General features: G+C 57.3%; 1 protein-coding gene across 3 annotated transcripts in view; it reads right to left on the bottom strand.

Moving 5' to 3' along the window:
* Positions 1 to 689: 689 nt before the first annotated feature.
* VAX2 (ventral anterior homeobox 2) overlaps positions 690 to 23,368 on the bottom strand; it is a 23,337-nt gene continuing 658 nt past the window's right edge. The window contains exons 2-6 of one of the 3 annotated variants that reach the window (XM_039724490.1): positions 22,953 to 23,231; positions 16,585 to 16,772; positions 14,586 to 14,637; positions 13,898 to 14,057; positions 690 to 2,309 (exon numbers count right to left, since the gene is read on the bottom strand). In XM_039724490.1, coding sequence (XP_039580424.1) covers positions 1,838 to 2,309; positions 13,898 to 14,057; positions 14,586 to 14,637; positions 16,585 to 16,772; positions 22,953 to 23,229 — 1,149 coding nt within the window. In that variant the 5' untranslated portion in view covers positions 23,230 to 23,231 and the 3' untranslated portion in view covers positions 690 to 1,837. Of the gene's footprint in view, positions 2,310 to 12,993; positions 13,613 to 13,897; positions 14,058 to 14,585; positions 14,638 to 15,278; positions 15,437 to 16,584; positions 16,773 to 22,952; positions 23,232 to 23,368 lie in introns of those variants that run through there. The other 2 variants (XM_039724508.1, XM_039724499.1) reach the window with 2 other exon arrangements.

Here is a 23,368-nt window from a genome sequence, read left to right as displayed (position 1 = left end):
GGTTTTCCAGTCATCCCAGCCTGGAGGAGCTCCCGGCACCGAATGGGACAAACTGGGGGTGTCCCCAAAGCTGTCCCCGACCCCCAAAGCGACAGCTTCGCTTTGGAGAAAGGAGCTTTGGAAAAATCTTTGGGTGCGATTTGGGACTTCTGGAGTTCAACGGGCAAAAGGAGCAGCGCCGGGATTCCCGTGGATCTTTCAGGATCACCGGAGCAGGCAGGAAAACCCCGAGGATATTCCCAAACCACGTTCCCAAATCCAGCCAGGGCTTTGCGGATTTTTCCCGGTTGGAAAATCCCTAAATCCCCGCTGGAGCGGGGCTGGGAAAAGGGAAAAGCAAAATCCAAGCGGGGCCCGGCTGGGGCTGGGGACAGAATTCCAGAGGCGGGGACACGGCCACTTCCCTGTCCTGGCCCCACCTGGATCGGGAAGAGGCGGGATCGACACAAATTAAAGGGTTGGGGGAGGAAAAACCCCAAATATCGCTGGAGCAATTCCAGGCGAATTGTGCCAGAATGGGAGGGAGGGATGGACAGGCAGGATTGTCACTTGCCACCTGTCCCTGCCTCAGTTTCCCCGCCCGAGCCGTCCCCTTTCTCCAAAGGGAGAAATAACAGTTCCCTAAAATAAAATAAAATGACGGAAAGTTTCTCATAAAATCTTTTATTTTAAATATTTCCCTGCAAAATCCTGGGAATTCGGGGGCCCGGGGATGTGGCCCCACAGGGAGCAGCACCCGGGGGTGGGGGGGAGGGGACGCTCAGTGTTAATTATCATTATTAATTAATGAATTGATTAATTCACCAACAGCAGCGGGTTTGGGGGTGTGGGGGGAGCCCCCAGGGCAGGGCCTGGGTGTGGGGAGGGGGCTCGGGGCGTCCCCCTGCTCCTGTCACAGCCGTGTCCCTGCGGCGTGGTGACACCCCGGGGTGTCCCTGCGGGGTGGTGACACCCCAGGACACGTGGACACGGTGGTGCCACCGCAGGGTGTCCCGCCGAGGTGACACTCACATCCCCCAGCAGCTGCCCCTGTCCCCAAGGGCCACCTCACGCAAAGCCCCCCTGGTCCCCAAGGCCACCCTCAGCCGAGTGGAAGCCACTGTCACCCGCTGGGGCCTGGGAGGGGACCCGGGCTGTGGCAGGTGACAAGGGGGGTGTGGCGGGTGCCAGTGTCACCGCGGGGCCACCCCAGGGTGGTCTGGGGGTGCTGCTGGACCTGCACCCCCCCAGAGCGGCCACTGTCACCGCTGTCCCCAGGTGTCACCCCGCGGGGTGGGACAGTGACCCACGGCCCCTCGGGGGATCCCTGCGGGGTGGGCCAGGCTGGGGCGGCCCCAAAAAGGGGACAGGGCGGTGTTCGGGGTCCCCAGGAGCCCGGGGGTGTCCCAGCACGGCGTTGTTCCCAGCACGGCGACAACCGGGGACATCACCCAGGCCACCGCAGCCGCCCTCGGGGGACAAACACCCCCCGGGAGCAGCGCCGGGACCCTGCGGTCACCGCGGGGACCTCAGCCCGGCGCAGGCGGGGAAACTGAGGCACGGCGGGGACAGAGCCCGGCGCCACCTCGCGCTGTCCCTTTTGTCCCCCCGGGAAAAGACACCCGGGCCAGCGCCACCCCCCGCTGCTGCTGTCCCCTCCCGCCGACACCTGGAGCGGGGCTTTGGTGACAGCGACACCTCGGGGCGTCACCAGCTCCGCCCCGGTGACCCCGCGCCATTCCCGGGGGCGCACATTCCCAGCGGGAATTCCCAGGTGGAGGGGACGAGCTGGGCGTGGCGTGGCGGGGGGGAGGTGACGCTTTTTGACACTGTTTTGTTCGGTTTTTTTGGGGGGGGGTTATTTTTTTGTGGGGTTTCTTTCACGGGCTCGGCTTCTTGCTGGGTATAGAACCGTCCTTCCTCTCCAGCCGCGTGTAAGGCTCGAACGCGGACGCTCCGGGCGGGTGAGAACCGGGAACATCGTGCAGGCTGCCCAGCAGCGGCCCCCCGAAACACAGCGGGCCCCCCGGCAGCCGCGGCGACGGCGAGGAGGATGAGGAGGACGAGGAGGAAGCGGCGAGCGGCGGCACGGGCAGGCCGAAGGGCGGCGGGGCCGGGGGGCTGCTGCCCAGCCCCGGGGCAGGAACGGGGCTGGAACGGGGGGACAGCAGGCTCGGGGGCGCCGGCACGGACAGCAGGCGGCCCTGCTCCAGCAGCCGCAGGATGTTGCAGGTGGCCACGGACTCGGAGGTGCCGGAGGAGCGTTTCTCAGAGTCCCTGCTCTGGTCTTTCTTCTGCTTCGTGCGGCGGTTCTGGAACCACACCTTGACCTGGGGAGGGGGTTTGGGGTTTGGGGTGGGCGCGGCGGGGGCGGGAGGGCACGGACGGAAAGAGAGCGCGGGGGGGCCGGGGAGAGAGGCGAGAACCAGGAGAGTGCGAGAGATCGAGAGAGAGAGAGAGAGAGATGGATTAGAATAAACGGCCAAGCGAGATCCGCCCGCCCGGGGAAAGGGAGAATTCCTGCGGGGGCACCCCGGGAATGAGAGCACCGGGATGGGACTCGGGGCTGGAGACCAGGGGTGGCAGCCCAGGAATGGGACTGGGGACAGGAACCCAGGGCTGGGATCCCAGGGATGGAACCCCAGGAATGGGATCGCAGGAAGGGGACTTGGGACAGGAACCCAGGGCTGGGATCCCAGGGATGGAACCCCAGGAATGGAATCGCAGGAATGGGACTCGGACAGGAGAGCAGGGATAGGATTCCAGGGATGGAACCCCAAGGATGGTACCTCAGGAATGGGATCGCAGGAATGGGACTTGGGACAGGAACCCAGGGCTGGGATCCCAGGGATGGAACACCAAGGATGGAATCCCAGGAATGGGACTCGGGACAGGAGCACAAGAATAAGATCCCAGGGATGGAACCCCAGGAATGGCACCCCAGCAATGTGACTCGGGCCAGGAACCCAGGGCTGGGATCCCAGGGATGGAACCCCAAGGATGGGACCCCAGGAATGGGATCCCAGGTTTGGGAGCCTGGGGATGAGATCCCAGGGATGGGACCCCAGTAATGGGATCGGGCTGGGATCCCAGGGATGGAACCCCAGGAATGGAATCGCAGGAATGGGACTCGGACAGGAGAGCAGGGATAGGATTCCAGGGATGGAACCCCAAGGATGGTACCTCAGGAATGGGATCGCAGGAATGGGACTTGGGACAGGAACCCAGGGCTGGGATCCCAGGGATGGAACCCCAAGGATGGGACCCCAGGAATGGGATCCCAGGTTTGGGAGCCTGGGGATGAGATCCCAGGGATGGGACCCCGGGAATGGAATCCCAAGAATGGGATCCCAGGGATGGGACCTCAGGAATGGGATGCCAGGGTTGGGAGCCCAGGGATAGGTCCCCATGGGTGGGACCCCAGGAATGGGACCCCAGGGATGGGACTCGGGACAGGAGCCGAGGGATGGGAACACAGGGATGGAATTTAGGACAGGAGACCAGGAGTGGGATCCTGGGGATGGGGTTGGGATCCTGGGGATGGGTTCCCATGGATGGGACCCCAGTAATGGGATTCCAGGAACGGGATCCCAGGGATGTGACCTCAGGAATGGGATCCCAGGGTTGGGATCTCAGGATAGGAGCCCAGGAATGGGATCTCAGGGATGGGACCCCAGGGTGACACGTGAGGGGACACGGTGGCTTCTGGTGGCCCTGTGTTGCTGGGTGCAGACCCAGCTGGGGACACCCGCCCCCCAAAACTGCCCGAGGCCCACAGGGACCCCCGCACCCCAAACCCGGCCCTGCCCACCGCAGACCCCCCTGAACTCCCCTGGGAGCCCCCTCCCTCCTTCCCTCCCTCCCTGGCAGAGCAGAGGGGCAGGAGAGGCAGAGAGAGAGACAGAGAGAGGCGGGAGGGACGGACGGACGGACACGGGGGTGAGGGGAGGACACGGGGGGGAAGACACTCGGGTTAGAGCGGGAGGGACCCCGAGCCGCGGGGCTCCTCCCGGTGTCACCGGCCGCTCGCTGGGGACACGGCACAAAGGGGGAGCTGCGGGAACCGGGGGACACCGGGGACACCGCGGGGACACCGCGGGGACACCGCGGGGACACTGCGGGGACATGGCCTCCCGCCACCGCCGGGCCGCGCCTCCCCTCGGGGACATCGGCGACACCCGCGCGGGGACATGGAGGCACCCGCTGCCACCGGGCACAGCCGGGGCCGCAGGGATGGCGTCACCGTGTCACTGAGCCCAGAGCGGTGTCCCCATCCCAGTGACCCCCCCTGGCCACTCCGTGATGACCACTGGGATGGTTTTTGGAACACAGCTGTGTCTCCAGGGGTGGTGTCCCTGTCCCACCGACCCCAGAGCAGTGTCCCCATGTCACTGCCTCCCCTGGCCACTCCCTGCTGACCACTGGGATGGCTTTGGGAACAATGTCTGTCCCCAGAACGGTGTCCCCATCCCAGTGACCCCCCTGGCCACTCCCTGCTGACCACTGGGATGGCTTTGGGAACAATGTCTGTCCCCAGAACGGTGTCCCCATCCCAGTGACCCCCCCTGGCCACTCCGTGATGACCACTGGGATGGTTTTTGGAACACAGCTGTGTCTCCAGGGGTGGTGTCCCTGTCCCACCGACCCCAGAGCAGTGTCCCCATGTCACTGCCTCCCCTGGCCACTCCCTGCTGACCACTGGGATGGCTTTGGGAACAATGTCTGTCCCCAGAGCTGGTGTCCCCATCCCACTGAGCCCAGAGCAGTGTCCCCATCCCAGTAACCCCCCTGGCCACTCCCTGCTGACCACTGGGATGGCTTTGGGAACACAGCTGGGTCCCCAGGGGTGGTGTCCCTGTCCCACTTGACCCCAGAGCGGTGTCCCCATGTCACTGACTCCCCTGGTCACTCCCTGCTGACCACTGGGGTGGTTTTGGGCACAGTCCCATGTCCCCAACCACGTCCCCTGACACAGAATTGTCCCATCCCCTGGAGCAGCTGAATCCTGGGAACGGCAGATCCCAAACCCGCAGTGGTGGGGACAAAGAGGACCCAGGCAGCCCCAAGGCCCACCTAATTAATGCCACCTTAACGAAGATCCGGCGTGAAGCCGTACAGGATGGGCATTCCCAGAACTCTCACTCCAAATATTCCCAATTCAGCAATTCAGGAGGAGCAGGAATTTGGGGAGATCCCTCAGTGGGATATATATACACATTATTTTATTGTATATAAATACATAATTGTTGTTTTATATTATATTTAATTATGTCCTTATGTTTTCTATATTATATTGAATGAGATCTTAATATTTTTATTGCTTTTATTTGCTGCTGTATATTAAATATTCTATCGTTGAGATATTTTATATTAATTTGTAACAATAGTAATAGCTATTATTAATATACAACCATAAAATATAACTATGTCATATATAATACATAATACATATGTATATAGAGTATATAATGTATTTAATTTAATTATAAGGTATTATATACTTTATATAATACATTACAATTTCTTTTAGAGTATATGTTTGTATATTGTGTATTATTTAATTGTAATTTAATTTGTATATTGTGTATTATTTAATAATTGTATATTATTTTTCCTCTTTATTCTATAATTTTATTTTATAATTTTATAATTTTATAATTTTATAGTTTTAATTTTTTAATTGAATTTTTATAATTAATTAATTTAATTTGTATATTGTGTATTATTTAATAATTGTATATTATTTTTCCTCTTTATTCTATAATTTTATTTTATAATTTTATAATTTTATAATTTTATAATTTTATAGTTTTAATTTTTTAATTGAATTTTTATAATTAATTTTAATTTTATTTTATTTTATTATTTCATTCTCTTGTCTTCCATTAAAGTTTTAGAATTCTCTTCTACTTCATTTTATCTTGTTTTCTCCTAGTCTATTTTATTTTGCTTTATTCTTTTCAATTTTATTTTCCCATCTTTTATTCCATTCTATTGCTTATCCCTGAGCCAATTTGCTTTCAGAATATATTTTATTTTATTTTTTATTTCATAATATTTAATATTTTTCTTTTATTTCCTATTTTATTTTGTAATATTTTACATTTTATTTTATTTTATTTTCATTTCCCACTCTCTATTCCACGACCGAACGAGTCCCTGAGATCCCCCTGGATTTCTCCTCCTCCCGCGGATCCTTTCCCTAAGGATTCATCCCTCTGACTCCAGGAAGGCAGGGCAGCATCCCCTCCCCTGCTCCTGGCACCTGGAATATCATCCTAAATGTCACCGCGCTCGGAATGCCGCAGCCCGGCGCTCCAGGGAATTCTGATCCTGGAATCCCAATTCCCGGATCCCCGGCAGGGTGCGGGGAGCAGCGCATGAAGACGGGAATAAAAACGGGAACACGGCATTATCCAGAGCCTATGGAATCATCTGGAGCCCGCGACGTCGGCTCCATCCCAGTTTTCCATGGCTGTCGACACCGGGATGGAGCCCACGAGGGGTTGGATCCCTGGAATCCCTGGGATGGAGCCCACGAGGGGTTGGATCCCTGGAATCCCTGGGATGGAGCCCACGAGGGGTTGGATCCCTGGAATCCCTGGAATCCCCAGGATGGAGCCCACGAGGGGTTGGATCCCTGGAATCCTGTGCCATGACCTTGGAGGGTGCCATATCCTGGGATTCCTTCTCCAGAGATGCGGGGCTGCTGTTCCCATCATTGCCCTTCCTCAGATGCTTCTGAGCCACAAAAGGAATTATTCCCAAGAAGGGAATTCTGACGGAAACCTCTTATCTGGGAAGGCAAAGGGTGGGAGCTCATCATTCCACAGATCTCAACGATCCAGGGATTTGTGCGGGTTTTTGGTCCAGTAACCACCCGCCCATCCATCCATCCATCCATCCATCCATCATCCATCCATCCATCATCCATCCATCCATCATCCATCCATCCATCATCCATCCATCCATCATCCATCCATCCATCATCCATCCATCCATCATCCATCCATCCATCATCCATCCATCCATCATCCATCCATCCATCATCCATCCATCCATCATCCATCCATCCATCATCCATCCATCCATCATCCATCCATCCATCATCCATCCATCCATCATCCATCCATCCATCATCCATCCATCCATCATCCATCCATCCATCATCCATCCATCCATCATCCCTCCATCCATCCATCCATCCATCATCCATCTGTTATCCATCCATCCATCCCAGCATCCCAAAGCACAACACAAATGGAACCGGAATCTTCCTCCTCTCATTATGGCTCCCGTTTTCCATCCTCATCCGCTGCTTCCCGCTGCGCTGGAGCTGAGCTGTGGTGGGAATCGCTCCTGACTGGGATCCCAAACCCCATCCCGCCCAGGCAGATCCCGGGCATACCAACACCGCACACTCCAGCACTCCCACATTCCCAAAAATCCCCACAGCGTGTTCTCCCAACGTTTATCCACCCAACAGGACAATCCCGATCCCGCTGTGCGTCTCTGGGGTCGGGGCCGTGTTTGGGGTTTTTAGCGGTGTTTGTTTTGGGCGGCCCTGACCCCATCCATTGTCCATCCATCCATCCATCCATCCATCATCCATCCATCCATCCATCTGTTATCCATCCCTCCATCCCAGCATCCCAAAGCACAACACAAATGGAACCGGAATCTTCCTCCTCTCATTACGGCTCTCGTTTTCCATCCTCATCCGCTGCTTCCCGCTGCGCTGGAGCTGAGCCGTGGTGGGAATCGCTCCTGACTGGGATCCCAAACCCCATCCCGCCCAGGCAGATCCCGGGCATACCAACACCGCACACTCCAGCACTCCCACATTCCCAAAAATCCCCACAGCGTGTTCTCCCAACGTTTATCCACCCAACAGGACAATCCCGATCCCGCTGTGCGTCTCTGGGGTCGGGGCCGTGTTTGGGGTTTTTAGCGGTGTTTGTTTTGGGCGGCCCTGACCCCATCCATTGTCCATCCATCCATCCATCCATCCATCCATCCATCCATCCATCCTTCCATCCCAGCACCCCAAAGCACCGCGTGGATGGAACCGGAATTTCCCTCCTCTCATTACGGCTCCCATTTCCATCCTCATCCGCTGCTTCCCATGGAGCTGAGCCGTGGTGGGAATCGCTCCTGACTGGGATCTCAAACCCCATCCCCGCCCAGGCAGATCCGGGAATACCAACACTGCACAATCCAGCACTCCCACATTCCCAAAAATCCCCACAGCGTGTTCTCCCAGCGTTTATCCACCCAACAGGACAATCCCGATCCCGCTGCGCGGCTCCGGGGCCGGGGCCGTGTTTGGGGTTTTTAGCGGTGTTTGTTTTGGGCGGCCCTGCCCCGGCGCTGACCCCGGCTCCGTCACGCGCTCCTGGCACACGTGTGGCCCCCGGCTCCTCCATCCCGTGCTATTCCTGGCTGCCGAGCGGGAATTGGCCGGGATTAGCTCCCGACCGCCGGCAGCTGACGCTCGTTGCGAGCCTGCGCTCCGCCATCATCCTGTGCCACCTTCCTCCTCCCTCTCCTCCTCCTTTTCCTGCTTTTCCTCCTTTTCCCTCCTCGTTCTCCTCTCTCCGGCCCCACTGCGGCTCAGATCCCGGATCCTGGAGTTGTGCAATCCACCAGGATCGCCGCCAGAACCCGCGGGTTTCATAATGGCGGCTCCGTGACCCTGCCTCCTCTCCCTGTTCCGAGCGGATGGATTCATCCCTCTGCTGCCATTCCAGCTCATCCCGCTGCGCCAACCATTCCAAACCCTCCGCCGCGGCCTTTGGGAATGCGCTTCCAGCCACCAGCACGGTGGGAATTGTCGCTGACCCTCATCCGGGAGCCCGTTCCCAGCACAGCCCCTTTCCCACCGCCGATCCAAAACAACAGCCAGCAGCCAGGCCCGTGTCTGGCTCCTGCTCCAAAATTCCGGATATTCCCGGTTTTGCGGCCAGGGACCCTTGTGGGTGCTCTGGTGCCCTTTGGAAATGGAAAATTTGGAGACACTGGTGAAGCTGGAGGGGAATTCCCCCATTTTTGGGGTTTTGGGAACTTCTGGGATGGGTGGGGACACCACCCTAGTGGGGACACCCTCCATGAAATCCCGAGGGTCTGGATGGGACCTGTGGGTGGGAATTCCAGCCCCAGCATCAGGATCAGCTCCAAAACTCAAGAAAACCATCGCCAAACCCAAATCCCATCATTTTTCAGGAAAACATTTCAATCACATCCCCTTGGAGGATGCTGGGATTGCTCTGGAAAACCCATTTCAGCTTCATCGGGAATCAAAGCTTTCCATCAGAAATTCTGAAATCCCAGAATTTTATTTTTTGGGGGGAGGGGATTGCAAATCCTTAATGATACAAATCTCGGTGAATTATTCCCAGTATTTTTCCCCATCAGCCATTTCACTCCGTGCTTGGAGCATTCCGGAAGCACCTGGATATTTTGGGATCCCAAATACCCAACTCCTCTATCCCAGAGCACACCTCAATTTCCCGCTCCCCTTTTTAGTAACACTCCCCAGAAATCCAGATTTTATCCTCCCAGACGGGTTTTTGGGATGCCGATGCCGGAATTCGGGAATCTCCGGGGGCTGTGCCAGCCTGGCCGTGCCACCGCCATGTCCCCACTTAGGCCCGGCTTTATTGTCCCCCCCAGGCCCCCGCTGCCAGGAGGGGCCAGGATTAGCGGGGCCACGTGAGCTGGGTTTGCTCCAGGAACGTGCTCGGACGCAGGCTGGGATGTGGGAACGGGATCCAGCACCTGCTGGAGGTTCCCAAATCCCGGGAATCTCCGGTGGGTACCAGGATTCGGGATCTTCCACCTTCCGGGTGCTTTCAGCACCCCAGTGTGACCCGATCCCATTAAATGTGGGATCGTTCAGGCTGATGCTCCCCGTTGCCACCTATTCCCAAGGAACTGACAGCTGCAGGATGCTCTTCCCAGATCCTCTGGAATAGCCCAGATCCCTCCTGGAAGTGAGTCAGGGAAGTGCTCCAGGAAAACAGGGTGGGAGAGTTCATCCCGTCCCGAAAAAGCTCTGGCAGAAGGGATGGAGGGAGGGATGGAGGCCCCTCAGGAAAGAACCACTGAATCCCAGAATTCCCAACTGGATTGCGTTGGGAAGGACCTTAAAGCTTTTCTTCCAGGGGCAGAGACATCTCCCACTATCCCAGGTGGATCCAACCTGGCCTTGGGCACTGCCAGGGATCCAGGGGCACACAGGAAATCTGGGAATTCCAGCCCAGCCCCTTCCCACCTCCCAGCCAGGAATTCCTTCCCAATATCCCAGCCCTGCCCTTTGGAAGTTCCAAAACCACCTGGCGTGGATCCCGTCACTTCCTCCGTGTCCCAGTCCAAGGGATGGAGGGAGGGATGGAGGGAGGGATGGAGGGAGGGATGGAGGCCCCCAGGAAAGAACCACTGAATCCCAGAATTCCCAACTGGGTTGCGTTGGGAAGGACCTTAAAGCTTTTCTTCCAGGGGCAGAGACATCTCCCACTATCCCAGGTGGATCCAACCTGGCCTTGGGCACTGCCAGGGATCCAGGGGCACACAGGAAATCTGGGAATTCCAGCCCAGCCCCTTCCCACCTCCCAGCCAGGAATTCCTTCCCAATATCCCAGCCCTGCCCTTTGGAAGTTCCAAAACCACCTGGCGTGGATCCCGTCACTTCCTCCGTGTCCCAGTCCAGAGGGAAATGGGAATCACGGGGTTTTGGGGCTCCCAGCTCTTCCCAACCTCATCTTTCCTGCTTTTTTTCTTCCCCCAGGAGAGGAAAACCTGCGGCAGCCCCAGCCCTTGTCCCCTTGTTCTGTCCCTGCGGGGACCGGGAGCCGTTAACGAGCCGAGGTGATTAATTTTTAACGGCCTCCTCTTAATTGCTAGGCTATAAATAGACCTTCCCGGCTTCCTCGGCTTTCCCAGATGTTTTGCTCCATGTTGGGAATCCCGGGATGCTCCAGGGGGTGTGGGGCTGGAGTTGTAGGGTGGCCCAGGAGTTGTCCCCAAGAAAGTTTGCATGGAGCCCATGGGGACACCCGGAGAATCCCATGGATTTGCCAGCAGCCAGGCAGGCGGAAATCATGGAATTATGGGATCATTTAGGTTGGAAAAACCCTTGGAGACTCCTGAATCCAGCACTGCCAAGGCCACCACCACGTCCCCAAGTGCCACATCCACAGGGCTGGCAAATCCCCCTGGAATGGGGATCCACCCCTGCTCCGAGCAGTTGGGAAACCCTTTCCATGTAGGAATTTTCCCCAAAAAATCCAAGCGAAACCTTCCCCGGCACAATTTGGGACTGCCCCTCATCCTGAGTGTCACCTCCCTGTCCGGGCCTTAAGAAGGGCTGGAAAACACCGGGATCACTTGAACCTGAGCCTGGCAATGAACTCCAGACCCTGAGAGCAAATCCCTTCATCCATCCCAATCCCATCCCATCCCACGAGGGATTTATGGGAATTCCACCCCCTCTCCTTCCCTATTCTGCCTCCTCCACCTGGGATTTTCCATCCCATAATGATACTGGGAAGGGGCACTTTTCCCTTCAGTATTCCAGTGAATTTTCCCAGAAAAAGCTGGATCCGTGGATATGAGCTGCCCTCAGGATTTGGGATGGGTTTGGGATGTTCCCACCACTTCCCAGCTCATCCCAAGGACCTCAGAGCTCACCTCGGGGTCTCCATGGAAATATTCCCCAATGGAAACATTCCCCAGGTTAATTAAACTCGTTGAACGTTAATCATATCCGTGGATTAATTAGGAAAAGCACTGGGAGGCAGAGTGGGGACGTGGATCCCGGGAGGGAAGAGGAATTCCCGGGATGGGTGGAAGCAACTTTGGCTCTGAAATTTCCTCCCACTCTCCTGGATGATCCCACCCTCACATCCATGTGATTCCCATAATTTCTGGGTGATCCCATAATTCCTGGGTGATCCCATCCTCACGCCTGGGTGATTCCCATCTTTCCTGGGTGATTCCCATTATTTCTGGGTGATCCCCTCTTCCCTGGCTGATCCTTCCTCTCCCTGGATGATCCCACCCTCACTTCCAGGTGATTCCCATCTTTTCTGGGTCATCCCATCCTCATTCCTGGGTGATTCCCATAATTTCTGTGTGATTCTCATCATTTCTTGGTGATCCCATCCTTACTTCCAGGTGATTCCCATAATTTCTGGGTGATCCCATCATTTCTGGGTGATCCCACCCTCACTTCTGGGTGATTCCCATAATTTCTGGGTGAGTCCATCCTTACTCTTGGGTCATTCCCATCTCCCCTGAGAGATCCCTGCTTTCCTTGGATGATCCCACCCTCACATCCAGGTGATTCCCATAATTTCTGGGTGATCCCACCCTCACTCCTGGGTGATTCCCATCTTTTCTGAGTGATCCCCCTTTTCCCTGAGTGATTTTCCCTCTCCCCTGAGCAATCCCAGCTCTCTCTGGATGATCCCACCCTCACTTCCAGGAGATTCCCATAATTTCTGGGTGATCCCATCGTTTCTGGGTGAGTCCATCCTTACTCCTGGGTGATTCCCATCTCCCCTGAATGATCCCTGCTTTCCTTGGATGATCCCACCCTCACTTCCAGGAGATTCCCATAATTTCTGGGTGATCCCATCGTTTCTGGGTGAGTCCATCCTTACTCCTGGGTGATTCCCATCTCCCCTGAATGATCCCTGCTTTCCTTGGATGATCCCACCCTCACTTCCAGGAGATTCCCCATTCTCCTGGATGATCCCTGCTCTCCCTGGATGATCCCACCCTCACTCCTGGCTGATTCCCAGGGTGATCCCAGGGTTTTTGGGGTGATCCCTCTCTCCCTGCCCGATCCCTCCTCTCCTCCCAGCAGTTCCCTCTCTCCCAGCCCAATCCCCCACTCCTGGAGCACAACTCCAAGCCAAAAAATCCCAAATCCCGCTCTCCCCAACCCATCCTGCCTCCCACTCTCCCGAACAGCTGCCAGGAAAACAAAACCAGACCCTAAACCCCCCTTCCCCCCCCTATTTCCAGTAGGATTTCTGCAAGATCCCAGCCCCGCTCCCGGAATGCTGCAGCATTCCAGCTGCGATCACACCGTGTCTCTTCCCATCTCGTCACATTCCCTCCTCGCCGGGATGAATCATCCTTCCCCCTCCCTTCCCAAACATCCACAGGCACACACACAAAAAAAAATCCCAGCCCTGGTGGCCCCTCTCCTTCAGGGTTCCCAACACATCCATAGGGAAAAGTCAGGAGCAGCTTCCTCGGAATTAAAGATTTAATTCCAAGGATTCGTCTTGGAATTAAAATCCAGCCCAGGGAGGGGCTGGAAAGGATCTGTCCCCTGTACCCCAAAAAATAAAGAGCCAGGAGATGATGTTGATTGGGATTCACCACCAAAATTCCCTAAATTCTGGGAGCTGCTCCGGGAATGAATCACCAGAAGCAGCCAAAATCCTGGGATTGATGCAAAAGTCGGATTTGTCCCGGTTTGGAGGAGCTGGGTGGGGACAGGAGGGGCTGGAGGTCACTTTTCCCTCTCCAGGCCACATCCAGGTGGGATCAGCACCTTCCAGACCCAAAGGGGGCTTGGAAAACTCAGTTTAAAGCTCTTGGAATTCCTGAGGAAAACATCCTGGCCGTGAAAAACCAGGAATGAGGAAAAGGGGGATGCCTGAGTGCGGAACCATCGCCGGAGAGAGAGGAAGAGGAGGAATTTGGGAATTTTGGGTGGCTTGGAAAAATCAGGGAGCCAGGAAGGTTCTGGAAACTGGGAATTGGCTGCAGGGAAGGAAAAATGGTGTGAAAAGCAGGGAAAGGAATTTAAGGAGACAGGGATGAAGGAGGGAAGGGGGTGCGGGAAGGGGGAGAGCGGAGGAGAAGCGACAGCGCCCGGCCCACGGGGTGGGAATTTTCTCACCCAGGGATGGAGGCAGCAGCCAGGCTCCAGAGAAAAGATGGGAATTTCATCCCTAAGGAAAGGCTGTGACCTCCCAGCCCTGGCACCCTGCTGGGAGCGTCCGCCGTGCCCAGGGGACAAACGCTGGCCATGGTGGCACCGCCGAGACCACGGAGAGAGCCTGGGAAGGGGACTGGGAAAAGGGATTTGGGAAAAGGGATTGGGAAGGGGTATTTGGAAAGGGGAATTTCGAAAGGGGAATGTGGGAAGGGAGATTTGGGAAGGGGGATTGGGAAGGGGGACTGGGGAAGGGGATTTGGAAAGGGGGAATTTGGAAAGGGGGATGCAGGAAGGGAGATTTGGGAAGGGGGATTGGGAAGGGGGATTTGGGAAGGGAGATTTGGGAAGGGGGACTGGGAAGGGGGATGTGGGAAGGGGGATTTGGGAAGGGGAATTTGTGAAGAGGGATTTGGGAAGAGGGATCCTGGGAAAAGGGATTTGGGAAGGGAGATTTGGGAATTGGGAAGAGGAATTTTGGAAGGGGGATTTGGGAAGTGGGATCCTGGGAAGGGGGATTTGGAAAAGGGGATTTGGGAAGAGGAATTTGTGAAGAGGGATTGAGGAAGGGGGATTTGGGAAAGGGAATGTGGGAAGGGGGATTTGGGAAGAGGGATCCCACGCCGGGGACGCACAGCTTGTCCCTTGTCACCTGTCACTCCCAGCTCTGTGGAGGTGACACCGGGACCACAGGAAGAGGAACCCTGGGAAAAGGGAATTGCTGAATCCTGGGAAAAGGAAGTTCCAGCTCCCTGGAATCCTCCGCTCCCGCTTTGCACAGTCCCCATGGATCTGTGGAGGGGACACTGGGACAGTGACAAGAGGGACCTTGAGGAAGGGACCCTGCCAGGGGACAAAGCTGTCCCTGCAGAGTGACACCTGTGACAGTGCCAGCTCCATGGCAAGCTCCATGGCGGTGACACTGGGACCTCAGGAAGAGAAATCCCGGGAAGATGAACCCTGGGAAGAGGGATTCCAGGAAAAGGGACTGACCCCAAGAAGAGGGACCCATCAGTGGCTGCCTGTGTTGGGGACAAAGCTGTTCCCACGGGGTGACACGGCCAAGGCCACCTGTGACACTCCTGGCTCCATGGAGGTGACACTGGGGCCTTGGGAAGAAAAATCCCAGGAAGAGGAAGCCCAGGAAGAGGGATCCCAGGAAAAGGGAACCCCTTACCAGGGGGACAGGCTGTGACACAGCCAAGCCTACCCATGTCACTCCCAGCTCTGTGGAGGTGACACTGGGACCTCGGCAAGGGAATTCCTGGGAAAAGGAGCCTCAGGAAGAGGGATTCCAGGAAGAGGGACACCGGGAAGAAGGACACTGGGAAAAGGGACCCCTCACCTGGGGGACAAAGCTGTTCCCACAGGGTGACGCGGCCAAGCCCATCCGTGACCCTCCTGGCTCCATGGAGGTGACACTGGGACCTCGGGAAGAGAAATCCCGGGAAGAGGGACCCCAAGAGGATGGATTCCAGGAAGAGGGACGCCAGGAAGAAGGACCTGGGAAAAGGGACCCCTCACCAGAGGGACAAAGGTGTTCACACAGAGTGACAAAGCCAAGGCCACCTGTGACCCTCCTGGCACCATGGAGGTGACACTGGGACCTTGGGAATAAGGAACCCAAGGATGCTTTTCTCCCGACCACAGCACAGCCAAATCCCACCCCAATCCTCCTCCTCACTGAAATCCCACTATTCCACCACCAAAACAATCCCATAACGTCCATTTCCCCCTCACCCAGCAGTAGGATCTCCCAAAAAATCCCAGTGGGATCCCTGGGCACCCCTTGGAGCCAGGGCCTGGCTGCCCCTGGCTGGGGTGGGTTTGTTCCATAAAAAGGGTCGGAAAAATTGGAATTATTTCCTGTACAAATCAAGGTAAACTATGCAATCACCAGACCCAGCAGGAACAGGGTGGACGAGGCTGAATATTTATAATTATTCTATTATTATTATCATTATTATTATTATTATTATTATTATTATTATTATTATTATTATTATTATTATTATTTTATACAATTATTAATATTATTTAATTAATTATTATTACTATTTAATAATAAATTTCTAAGCCAAAACCATCACGACCCCATCAGAGGCACCAACCTCAGAGCTCACCCCGTGCATTCTCCCGGCTCTCCCCAGCACAGCAAAACCAGGAAAATCCCTTCCCATCATCCAAGGAAGGCGATGGAGAAGAGATGCAGGGCTGATTCCTGGATTGCCAGATTTGGGATGCAGGAAAAGCGGGAGCAGCCCCCACACACCCCAATCCCCACCTGGGGTCACCGCTGTCACCCCCTGCTCCATTCTCCTCCCGCTTTTCCCGGGATCATGGAATGTGTTGGCTTGGAAGCAACCTCAAAGCTCATCCAGGGCCACCTTCCCTGATCCAATCCCTGTCCAACCTCTCCTTGACGCTTCGCCGGACATTTGAGTGGACACCACAGGCTGGGGGTGTCCCCACAGACCCCTCAGGGCTGTCCCCAACCGCATCCCAACCATTCCAAGGACGCGACGAAGAAAAACCGTCGCCGGGAAGGAACGCCGCGTGCATCCCATCGCCGCCTCTCTCCGCGCGTCCGACGGCTCGGGGACACGGCCACCGCGGTGTCCCCGAGCCTGAGGAGCCCCCGCGGGTCTCACCTGCGTCTCGGAGAGGTTGAGCTGCCGCGCTAACTCCGTCCTTTCGCGGCCCACCACGTACTGGCAGCGCTGGAATTCCAGCTCCAGGCGGTAGAGCTGCTCCGCCGTGAAGGACGTCCGCGTCCGCTTGGGCCGGTCCAGGTCCAGCCCCTTGGGCAGCACGATCTCACGGATCGTCCCTTTGGCATCTGTGCAGAAAACAGGGAAAACCGTCAGGAAAAAACCCCAAAAGAGTGAAGGAATCGGTCCAAAAATTAAAAAAGGCGGTTAGCGAGCGCTGGGAAAATGGAGGGTTTCATCCTGGGAATGATACTTTGGAAAGGGTGGAGCAAACAGGAGATTTATGCCAAGGAAAAATTTGAATTAAATATTTTTTCTGTAATTTTTGATATAATTTTTGATGGGGAGAACCATCAGGGACAAAAACAAAACTGAAGGAATTGGTCGAAAAATCCGAAAACGTGGTTAACGAGCACTGGGAAAATGGAGGGTTTCATCCTGGGAATAATAGTTTGGAAAGCCAGGAGCACACAGAAGATTTATGCCAAGAAAGAATTTGAATTAAAGATTATTTTTTCTGTAATTTTTGATATAATTTTTGATGGGGAGAGCCATCACGGACAAAAACAAAACTGAAGGAATTGGTCCAAAAATGCAAAAATGCCATTAATGAGCATTGGGAAAAAGGAACGTTTCATCCTGGGAATAATAGTTTGGAAAGCCAGGAGCACACAGAAGATTTATGCCAAGAAAGAATTTGAATTAAAGATTATTTTTTCTGTAATTTTTATATAATTTTTGATGGGGAGAACAGTCAGAGGAAAAAAAAAACCCTGAAAGAACCAGTCTAAAAATCCAAAAATGCGGTTACCAAAGATTGGGAAAACAGAGCATTTCATCCTGGGAATAATAATACGGAAAGCCAGGAGCAAACAGAAGATTTATGCCAAGGAAGAATTTGAATTAAAGATTATTTTTTCTGTAATTTTTATATAATTTTTGATGGGGAGAACAGTCAGAGGAAAAAAAAAACCCTGAAAAAACCAGTCTAAAAATCCAAAAATGCGGTTACCAAAGATTGGGAAAACAGAGCATTTCATCCTGGGAATAATAATACGGAAAGCCAGGAGCAAACAGAAGATTTATGCCAAGGAAGAATTTGAATTAAAGATTATTTTTTCTGTAATTTTAATATAATTTTTGATGGGGAGAACTGTCAGGAAAATAAACAAAACTGAAGGAATCGGTCCAAAAATCCAAAAATTGGGGGGGAAATAGAAAATAAATGAAATTAAAGAGTATCTGGATGTGGATTATCCATGCAATTCCCACAACCTGGAGCTAAATTATGGCTTGGTTCTTCCCTCTGGCCCCAAATGCAGAGAGTTTATAAATATCCAGGGAAAGGCAACAAATTTCCATGAATTAGGGTTTTTTTAAAGACATAAATAGAAGCCACAAATTTTTTGGGGAAAATGGAGCGTTTAATCCTGGGAATAATAGTTTGGAAAGCCAGGAGCAAACAGCAGATTTATGCCAAGGAAGAATTCGAATTAAAGATTTTTTTTTAAATGTAATTTTTATATATTTTTTTGTTTGTGTCTTTCCTTGGGAATACTGGGAAAAATTCACCTCTGTTACAATTTCCATCTCTCCAGAATTACCCTCACTGGAGGAATATTTCCTTGGAAAGCTCAGCTCCCGTTTTGGGGAGGTTTCCTATTAAAGGACAAGTTTGGGAAGCGCTGTGGGCACCGAGCTGCTCCCAACTGTGGATTTTATCAGGTTGGGAATATCCAGGGAAAGAAAAGTTTGAGGGTTTGGCCATGGGAAGTGGCTGTGGCCATTCCAGAGGAGCCTCCGCGGCTTCCCACCGGGAAAGGACAAACTCCACCAAAAAAATTGACAGGAATTCTGTCCCAGCTCCCAGGAATTAAAATGAGCCTCGGGAATCACACGCTGGGATCTTCCCAGATCCCAAATCCCGACTGGGTTTGGGTGAGCTCTCCCAGGGGCTTTTCCAGAGGGTTAAAATCCAGCCAGGAAGTCGCTCCAAGCCCTGATTTTGGGATGCTGGATCCCAGTTCCAGAGGGATCCCGGCTGGAGGTCAACGACTCTCCCCTCCTCTGGATGAGTTGGGCATGGAGGAATTATAAAATTCCTGGGGTAGGAAGGAGGAAAACAGCGAGGAAAAGCTGGGAATGGGGTGATGGAGATGGGGTGGGGATGGCGGAGATGGGAATGGTGGCACTGGGATTGGGATGGGAATGGTGGCACTGGGATGGAAATGGTGGCACTGGAATGGTGGCAGTGGGATTGGAATGGTGGCACTGGGATTGGAATGGTTGTGCTGGGATGGGAATGGTGGTACCAGAATGGGAACAGTGGCACTGGGAGAGGCACAGTGATACCGGAACGGGAATGGTGGCACTGGGATGGGAATCGTAGAATTGGGATGGGAACTATGGTGCTGGGATGGGAATCGTAGCACTGGGATGGGAATGGTGGCACCAGGATTGGAATGGCGGTGCTGGGATTGGAACAGTGGCACCGGAATTGGAATGGTGGCACTAGGATGGGAATGGCGGCACTGGGATCAGAATGGTGGCACCGGGATCAGAACGGTGGCACTGGGATGGGAATGCTGGCACTGCCATAGGATCAGCGGAGCTGGGATGACGACACAGGAGCTGGGATGAGGGCGGTGGATCCGGCACTGGGATAGTGGGAATGGGGACCAAACACCGATTTGGGAAAGGGACCCCAATCCCAGAGCCACGGTCCCACCGTGGAGCCGCGGGACACGACCGAGGCGCCATCCCAGGACGCGGCACCGAAGGAGTCCCGAGGGCCTGGGGACACCCAGGGTGGCACGGGGGGTGGTGGCACTGCACCCACACCCCAAACCCCACGGGCTGGCGCGGAGCTGCCGGGAAGGAAAGGGGCTGTAGGCGGATCAGCGGCTTTTCCGGCGGGATCAGCGCCGGGAACCATTTTGTGTGGGAAGCGCCGTGGCGGTGACGATGCCCAGGCCACGTCCGCACTCCCGTGCCCACATCCGTGCCCACACCACGGCCACGGCACAACAACAGCCGGGAATGCCGCGGACGCCGGAGCCGGGGCTGCAGCTGCGGCCTCGGCTCCAGCCCGGCATTATTTATTGTTGTTCCCTCGGCAGCTGGAGCAGCTCCGGAGGGACGGCAGGGAAAAGGGCATGGCCACGGTGCCAGCTCGGCACAGGGGACACCAAACCCCTCGTCCCACCCTGCTGACCTTCCCCAGTGCAGGTTTTGGGGTGCTCAGGGCATCCCCCCATTCCAGCCTTTGGAATGCCCTCCTGAGAGCCTTTTCCCTTTCTGAAGTCCCAAAAATTCCCGGGGGGTTCTGTCCCGTGGCGGTGACGATGCCCAGGCCACGTCCGCACTCCCGTGCCCACATCCGTGCCCACACCACGGCCACGGCACAACAACAGCCGGGAATGCCGCGGACGCCGGAGCCGGGGCTGCAGCTGCGGCCTCGGCTCCAGCCCGGCATTATTTATTGTTGTTCCCTCGGCAGCTGGAGCAGCTCCGGAGGGACGGCAGGGAAAAGGGCATGGCCACGGTGCCAGCTCGGCACAGGGGACACCAAACCCCTCGTCCCACCCTGCTGACCTTCCCCAGTGCAGGTTTTGGGGTGCTCAGGGCATCCCCCCATTCCAGCCTTTGGAATGCCCTCCTGAGAGCCTTTTCCCTTTCTGAAGTCCCAAAAATTCCCGGGGGGTTCCGGAGCCTTGGGCCTCACTGGTGACACGTCCTGCTCTTGGGAACCAGGGTACTCCTGGTGGCCCTGGAGCCAGCACAGGGCTGGGGTTGAAATGCCCCGAAAGAGCCGAGGGCACCCAAATCCATGGGGACACCCAATCCTGTCACAGGGACACCCCACACTGTCACAGGGACACCCCACGATGGCACAGGGACACCCCACACTGTCACAGGGACACCCCACGCTGTCACAGGGACACCCCATGATGGCACAGGGACACCCCACACTGTCACAGGGACACCCCACACTGTCACAGGGACACCCCACGCTGTCACAAGGACACCCGTGCCCGCCTGTGTCCCCACACCATCACAGCTGCCAGGACCTTTTGGGGTGCACACCCCCCCTGCCAGCCCCCAGGATGTCCCCTCAGCGCCATGGGGTGGCCACGGTGGCACCAAACGCCACCGGGGACCCTCCACGAGCTCTGTGGCCACCAGGCCCAGCGCCGGGCCAGCCCCGGCAGGTGACCGGGGGAGCATCCCGGGATGTGTCCCCAGCCCCGAGCGGCTGCGGTGGCCGCGGTGACAGCGGGAGCGGCCCCGGGGCTGCCCAGGTTCCTCCTTGTCGCGTTTATCCCCGGGAGCCACCCCCGATGAGACCGGGAGGTGACCGGGAGGTGACCGGGAGGTGACCGGGGGCTCCGTCCCGCACGGACCATCCCCGGTACCGCGGGATCATCGAGCGGACTGGGACCCGAGAGGACCCCGTCGGTGTGAGGGGGTCACCAGGACCCCCCGACTCCACCGAAAGCACCGGGGCTGCACCGGGGCTGCACCGGGGCTGCACCGGGGCTGGCGGCAGCTCGATGAGACCGGGAGGTGACCGGGAGGTGACCGGGAGGTGACAGGGAGGGGACCGGGGGCTCCGTCCCGCACGGACCATCCCCGGTACCGCGGGATCATCGAGCGGACTGGGACCCGAGAGGACCCCGTCGGTGTGAGGGGGTCACCAGGACCCCCCGACTTCACCCAAAGCACCGGGGCTGCAGCGGGGCTGCAGCGGGGCTGCACCGGGGCTGCACTGGAGCTGCACCGGGGCTGCACCGGGGCTGCACCGGAGCTGCACCGGGGCTGGCGGCAGCTCCGCGGCCGCCGCTCCTCACCGAGGCCGGGGCTGGCGGGGCCCTTTTCCCGGGGCAAGCAGCGAGGGCGAAACTCAAAATATTTAAAAAAAATAATATTTTAAAACATAAAAATGAAGGTTTTAACCTCCCGCTTCGCACAAAACCGACCGCGAGGCTCCGGGCCCAGCCGCGGCTCGGGCCCGGCCCTGCCCGGCGGCGGCACCGAGGGTGGGCACCGGCGGGTCCGTGTGCCCGCAGCCCGGGTGGCCCCGCCGCCTTCCCCCGGTTTCATTTCGGTCAATCCCGGTGATTTGCGGCGTTTTCTCCCCGCCACCATTTTGTCCGCACCGTGGCGGCCGCGGCAAGATGGTGAAACCGGGAGCTCCCGGTGAGGGTCCCCGGGGTCGGCGGGAGCGGAGACCCTGCCCCGGCCTTGGGCTCCGACCCCCGCCCCTCTCCCGGTGCCGGCACCGTCGGGGCGGCCTCGGTGGGGCTGGAACCGGCGGAGGAGAGGCCTGACCCCAGCCTGACCCCGGCGGCACCGGCGGCAGCCCCGCTCGGCGACCCCCGGGGACGCGGGGACAGCACGGCCGGGACCCCGGGGTTCTCACCGAGCGCTGCCCGGCACTGTCCCCGCTTTGGACTGGGACAACCGAGCTGTCGGCGAAGGGCGCCTATCGCGACAACCGGGACAGAGGTTTGGGTGAGCGGCGGCGCTTTCGCGGGATGCCCGAACCCGGGATAACGACGGGATAACGACGGGATAAGGACGGGACAGGGGCACGGACCGGCTCCGGTCCCCGCGGCCAACAGGACGGAGGTCACGGCCGCCGCTCCGCTCGCCCGAGCGCTGCGCTGGGCACCGGGAGGCCTCGGCCTGACCGCCGAGCCGCTCCGGGCTCCGGGAGGAGCGGCGGGGACGCGGAGCATCCCCGGGACCCCGGGGCGCTCGGGTCCCGCCCGCCCGCGACAGCCGCGCCAGGGCGCCCCAAACTTCTCGGGGTTCGGCACAAGCCAGAAGTGGTCCCGGGCCGGCGGGGGCTGAGTACGGGCGGCGGGGCGAGGGATGCGGGACGCGGCGGCTCCGGGGAGCGCCGAGCCCCAGCCGGGGCCGGGCCGGTGATATTATAAAGGGGAAAGGGGAAAAAAAAAAAAATAAATAAACCCCCCCTCGCCCGCCGCCGCTCCGTGACGCTTTTCTCCTGCGACATCGCTCCCAACGCCGGGCTGATGCTGTCCCCCCTCTGCCGCCGCCCGCGCGTCCCCCGCGGGGCTCCGCCGGCCCGGCGGCTCCGTGAGCCCCGGGCCGCTCTCCCGGAGCCCTCCCGGCCGCCCGCTGGGCACGGCCCCGCTCGCAGCAGCGGCGGGGCCGGGAGGCCGGGGGTCGCGGCCGGGGGTCGCGGCCGGGATGCGCTGGAAGCGGTGCCGGGGATGCCCCGTGCCCGGAGCGGGAACCCCCGGCGGGGGAAGCGGGGGAAGCGGGGAGCGTGCCCGTACCTCGCACCAGGATGCGGCGGCAGTAATCCGCCTCGCCGGTCCCCGACGGGCTCTCGGTGTCCGGGGCGCACTGCTTGGAGGAGCCGGGGCTGACCGCCGACGTTCCCGGGATGTCCTTGAAGCCGCCGCCGGTGCCGCCGCCGGTGCCGCCGCCGCCGGCGCGCAGGGCGCTCTCCAGCTCCGCCCGGGTCGGCAGCTTCTCCCGGGCCCGCCCGGTGGCCGCGGGCTCGGCCAGCAGCACGGGGCTCCCGCCGGGCTCGGCCCCTCCATCGCTCATCCCTGCGGGCGCCGCGGCGGGATCAAACATCAGGAGGCAGAGAGAGAGACACGGGGAGAGGGAGAGAGGAGGCAAGGCTGGGCGGGGGGGATGGGAGGGAGCCCCCCCGCCCCCCCACCCTCCGCAGACCCCTTCCCCT

This window comes from Passer montanus, unplaced genomic scaffold, assembly GCF_014805655.1.
Source record: "Passer montanus isolate IOZ18808 unplaced genomic scaffold, ASM1480565v1 scaffold109, whole genome shotgun sequence".
Classification (NCBI taxonomy): domain Eukaryota; kingdom Metazoa; phylum Chordata; class Aves; order Passeriformes; family Passeridae; genus Passer; species Passer montanus.
This window is presented reverse-complemented; position numbering and strand designations above follow the sequence as displayed.